Consider the following 5,359-nt stretch of genomic DNA (forward strand, 5'->3'; position numbering starts at 1 on the left):
TTCTTTTTGTAAACAGGTTGCCTTAAAACAGCATATTTAGAGCTAACATATTGGATTTTGCACTAGCGCGGATAGGAATAAAACCACCCAGACAGAAACACTTCCCGGACAGCAAGCTAAAGCTAAGAGCCAGGCGGCCACTTCACAAACAGACCCTTTTGCTGCTCATCTGTAATTGATGCCTCACAGCTAAGGCTGTCTGTGCTGTAATTTGGATACAGGATCGGAACACTCAATAAAAGCAAGTGCTGGGGCCAGGCTAGACCAAACGTGCACTGATAAACGGTGGAGGAATTCCCCACGTCCCTCTTCCACTGGCAAATAACCAGTGACGTGCGGACACGCTCTGTCTCCCTTCTCCATACACTCACTCCTCAAGAGAGGGGCACCTTCAGCAACATCCTCTTTCTTTATGCAACAGAAGTTCTCCAAGAGAAGGCACTTGAGGTAATGCTCTAAGGTTGCTGAGCAGCTTTAAAACACAACACAGCTCCGTGCCTCTATTGTTATTATATTGACAGCAAAAGAAGTCCTTATTAATGATCAATTTTCTTTATCCTTTTCTTTGAAACTATTTACGTTTGGTGAGGTTCAGGAACTGGTCCTAACAAACTCCTGCTTTTGGAAAGGTAAGAACAGAAGATCAAATGCAAAATGGGTTTTGAAGTCTGACAGAGTCTTTCATTCTTTGAGTTTGAGGCCATCACTAATTTTTGGCTAGATTATAGAACGCTGACAATGTGCTGAAACATAAAACTTTTTTTTTTTCTGTTTAATGGTGAAACCATGTCTGCAAGGCAGGAAAAGCACTGTCATTTCAGCACATGCATACCGACTGTATTGGCATGTTCCCTGTTCTCCCAGTTCTCTCCACAAACCACGTTTGTACCCAAAAAGCTGCAAAACCGGTTACATCTACAATGTTTGCTTTCTATTATTACCTAAATGCTCAAGTTTAGAAACTCCGGGAAAAAGATGTCAAAGACATCAGCTGAAATGAAAACTTAGTTTCTGTAGAGAGGTTCGACTTGGAAATTCTAAACTCTGAAATTGGCAGGCACTGATACCTAATTATAGGAAAGAACATTTATAGTGCAAAAATGAGTTTGTTTAATAAAGCCTAAATTCAGAACATGGAAAAAAAAATCAACCCCCCAAAAAACCCCACCTCTATCATCCTGTGGTCTCTCTTAGGTTCCAGATAAAATTATTTGATATAAACAACAGCAAGGAGATGTTAGAGGTTAGAATTCTGTTATGCTCTGATTAAACTCTCTAAGCATGGAAAAGCAGGTATCTGTGGGGAGGATTGTAAGGGGCTGTCTAATACGGTAACATCTGAAAGACTACTGGTTTGGTTTAGGTTGAAGCCACTCATATAAACATGAATAGACTCAATTCAGCAGGGCAGAAGCCATCTGGGGCAGCAGATACCATCTGAACTCCCAAATGCAGGTTAAGGGGCAAAAAAAAAAATAATGCTTGCATGGAACTAATGAGAAGCTTGCTGCAGACTGCAAGGAACTGAAGAAACATCATTGTCCTCATGTTAATGTGGAAGATGACTCCATGGCTTTTATCTTCCTGATTTTTACATAGACTTGGTTTATTTGTGATGCTTTTAAACAAGATGTTGTGTAAATGTTCTCCAAGGACTGTTTTCATAGGAAAGAAATCAGCTTTTGTTCTTCAGGCAGCTACCTAGCTTGTCCGTCAAAGCCACGGTGGAAAATGCCATCGAAAGCTCCTGTTATGTGTGTGTGAGCTGCGGTCTGGATACAACCAGATATCTAGTCTTGTTAAGAAAGCAGACTGACAGATGGTAGAAATGGCAAACTTTTGGACACTTCTGTGAAGTTCATATACAGAGGAAATGCTAATTACACTACAAGCCAACTGGGTGTGAGAGCTGTATTAGAATGGAACAAAGCCACTGGAGCGAGGAGAGTTGCATGACCAGTACCACAAGCGACGTGGTTGACTTATACAAAACCATTGCTGTAAACGAAATGACTGCAAACAACCAGAAAAGGGATCTAGTCAATAATTTTTTTTTTTACTATTATATGAGTAACAATAACTGAGGCACTCCTGTTCCAGTACATAAAGGCATAGACCTTTTTAATCAAAATATACCAGATCGTGTATTTCATATGATTCATCCAGCTCTAATTCAGCTGAAAGCTGAAGATAATCTTCATTTCGAGAGATGCCTTATTGACTTCCAGCAAAAATGCTGCTCTAATTTAAGGACTTCTAAATTTTCTTTTCTGGTTGATGCTCATCTCACAATCTGCCCAAAAAGGACTGCTTTTTTTTTTGTGGCTAAAAAAAGGAGAATATATTTTATATATTGGTGATTATGTAGGTTTGGAAAATTGCCTCTCTTGAGAGCCCTCCTCGTGGATCAGACCTGGGAGTACTTGTACCACTCGGAAGTGGGGTGCTAGGTATAAACCCTGCAAAGCTGAGACAGGCACCCAGGTACTTGAAGAACTCTGGCCCTCATTGAAACTCTGCTGGGTGGAAAAGTCTGAAATGAAGATTTAGACTGTTAAATTCACCCCTTCTGCTCTGGCTCCTGAAAAGCGGTCAGTGGCTTTACCCACTCAGGAAGTGAGGGAAGAAGAACGGGTCACTGCTACGAGGAGGCTGTGTCTGCCAGGGTTTCACGGACTTTGCAGAGCAGATGGGGTTGCACAGGTCTGGTCAGAAATAGAGTTTTGAGGGGTTTAATCCAAACCAAGTCCTTCTGTCAGGCAGGAATAAAAATGTGAGCACAAATACCCATATCTCATCATGTCACCAGTGCTGCAAGAAATAGTGAAGGAAAAATTTCTGTAGAACTAGTTAAACTGTATTTTGTTCCCTCCCTGCTTTTCTTCAGTCATCACGAACAAAAATGCCCAACCAGTCTGACTAATGTGCATTGCTTAATTTCAGCTTTGTAGCAGAAAAAGAGAAATGTCACAGAAGCATCTTTGCTAAATTGGATCTTTTATGAATAACTATTGTTCAAGGGTTTTGTTGGGTTTGTGCTGATGGAAATTAAACTACATAAGTGTCGTTTGTCCTAAATATAGAGAAGAAAAAAGCAAAAAGACAAAGAAATACACACAGCGCTCTGTGAAAGTAAAATACCACTTTTTTTTTCTGGATTAAAACACGTATAATTCTCTTCCTTTCAGAAACTGTTTGGAGAAGAGTATATCTATATGCTTTACTTGTACTTTAAAGCACCTAAAGGAGTTTGCACACTGTAGAATCTCAGGTGTGAGAAGAATCCCTTTAGCAGTGGGCTTAGAGGGACATGGTTCAGGGACCCTGGCAGTGCAGGGGGAACGGTTGGCCTTGATGATCTCAAAGGTCTCTTCCAACCCGATGATTCTGTGATTCCATGATTAAAGGCGAAGGCTGCATTAAGGCACAGAGAAGCCACAGAGGAAACACAAGCAAAGTCTGATGTCACTCTGATGCCACTTTCTTTCCAGAGGAATGTTCACAGTTATTAGACTGCAAGGAATTGTCACTACTGCATCTATCTACAGTGCTGATTTTTAATTTGAATGGAACTATTTGAATTTGAATGAAGATGCCACCATCACTGAATTTTACTGATATTGAACCTGTGTCATTAATATGCACATTGACTGAATAATTGCCTATGAACCTTCTAAAGTGTGCTTCTAATCACCCCAGCGTTAAATATTAACGAGGAACCTGGCTATCTTCCAGTCACGCTCTCTTTTTCCTAGCTTATCGTTACAGGTGTGACGACAGGAACAGCTATTTTTGCTGATAATGTCATTTATCACAAACAAACACATTTCTCACGATCGTTACTTACGTGGTTGAATGTAGCAGGACTTCCACCATGCAGTGAGATGCAAGCAGCGATCAACAGGGAGGGCAGGTTTTGCCTCAGGGATTTTGTACTAGCTTGTCTGTCTTTTTTTCCTCTTCAGGGAATATTTGTCCTAGGATTGCCATACGCTCTTCTCCACAGTGGATACAGTGGCCTGTTGCTTATTATCTTGGCTGCAGGATTATGCTGTTACACAGGTAAAATTCTGATCGCTTGCCTGTATGAAGAAAATGAAGATGGGCAGCTCCTTAGAGTGAGAGACACGTATGAAGATATTGCGAACGCCTGCTGCAGAAAGCTGTCTCCCAGACTGGGTGGCATAGTTGTCAATGTGACTCAAGTGATGGAACTGATCATGACATGTGTTTTGTATCTGGTTGTTAGCGGGAACTTGCTGTCACATAGTTTTCCCTATGTCCCGATGACTGAGAAGACGTGGTGTGTAATTGTATTTGTTACACTGCTGCCTTGTGTATTTATCAAGACTCTCAAAACTGTTTCCAAACTCAGCCAGCTTTGCTCCTTGGCCCATTTCATCACCATCCTTGTAGTGATGACTTACTGCCTCACGCAAATACACCACTGGTCCTGGGCAACATTCAGACTCTCCATTGAGTTTGAGGACTTCTTGGTCTCTGTAGGGGTGATCATTTTCAGTTACACCTCACAAATATTTCTTCCCGCTCTTGAAGGTAACATGGAAAACCCAGGGGAATTTAGATGCATGCTGAACTGGACTCACTTTTTCGCTTGTGTCTTGAAAACAACCTTTGCACTGGCTGCATTCCTGACCTGGGGGGAAGAGACAAAGGAAGTCATTACTGACAACCTGCCACCATTTCTTCAAACCCTGGTGAATTTGTGTCTCTTAACCAAGGCTATTTTTTCTTACCCTTTGCCCTTTTTTGCAGCCACAGAAGTTGTGTGTGCTTGTGTTTCTAGAATCAACCACTACAATTACGTGTCTCCGCTATTCACCCTGGGTGTAAGAAGCTCATTTCTCCTGTTAACTCTCCTGATGGCTGTGTTCATCCCACATTTTGCCCTGTTGATGGGTTTAACAGGCAGTGTAACTGGTGCTGCTATGACTTTTCTTCTTCCTTCTCTCTTCCATTTAAAACTTAAATGGAAAAAACTATCCTTCTTTGAGACATGTGCAGATATCTCTGTTTTTATTTTGGGTTTGCTTTGTAGCCTTGCAGGCATAGTTTGCTCCATAACAGGGCTGCTTGAAGTACTTGAAGGAGTATAAAAAGATTTCCTGAAAGCCAAAGAAGGCCCAAATCTTATAAATACCTTTACCCTGGTAGTAGGTAAGTAAGATTTTCTCACTAGCTAAAATTAAGCATATGCTTAAATGTTTACAAGATTCGGGCTTTAACTGTAAAAGCGCCTGTCTAGGCAAATTGAAAAATAACCTTCATAGCCAAGAAGTAAAAAGTTACCCCGATTTAAAAAGCTGAGAGCAAAGAAGGTGTTGGGGATGGTTCAGCA

At 41.2% G+C, this 5,359-nt stretch overlaps 1 protein-coding gene across 1 annotated transcript in view; it reads left to right on the top strand.

Annotated features, from left to right (window-relative positions):
* LOC104489208 (vesicular inhibitory amino acid transporter-like) overlaps window positions 1-5,117 on the top strand; it is a 20,068-nt gene extending 14,951 nt beyond the window's left edge. Inside the window, exon 2 of the mRNA XM_010131348.1 lies at window positions 3,966-5,117. Coding sequence (XP_010129650.1) covers window positions 3,966-5,117 — 1,152 coding nt within the window. The remainder of the gene's footprint in view (window positions 1-3,965) is intronic.
* Window positions 5,118-5,359: the final 242 nt, after the last annotated feature.

The sequence above is a fragment of the Buceros rhinoceros genome, unplaced genomic scaffold, assembly GCF_000710305.1.
Source record: "Buceros rhinoceros silvestris isolate BGI_N320 unplaced genomic scaffold, ASM71030v1 scaffold1390, whole genome shotgun sequence".
In the NCBI taxonomy this organism is placed as follows: Eukaryota; Metazoa; Chordata; class Aves; order Bucerotiformes; family Bucerotidae; genus Buceros; species Buceros rhinoceros.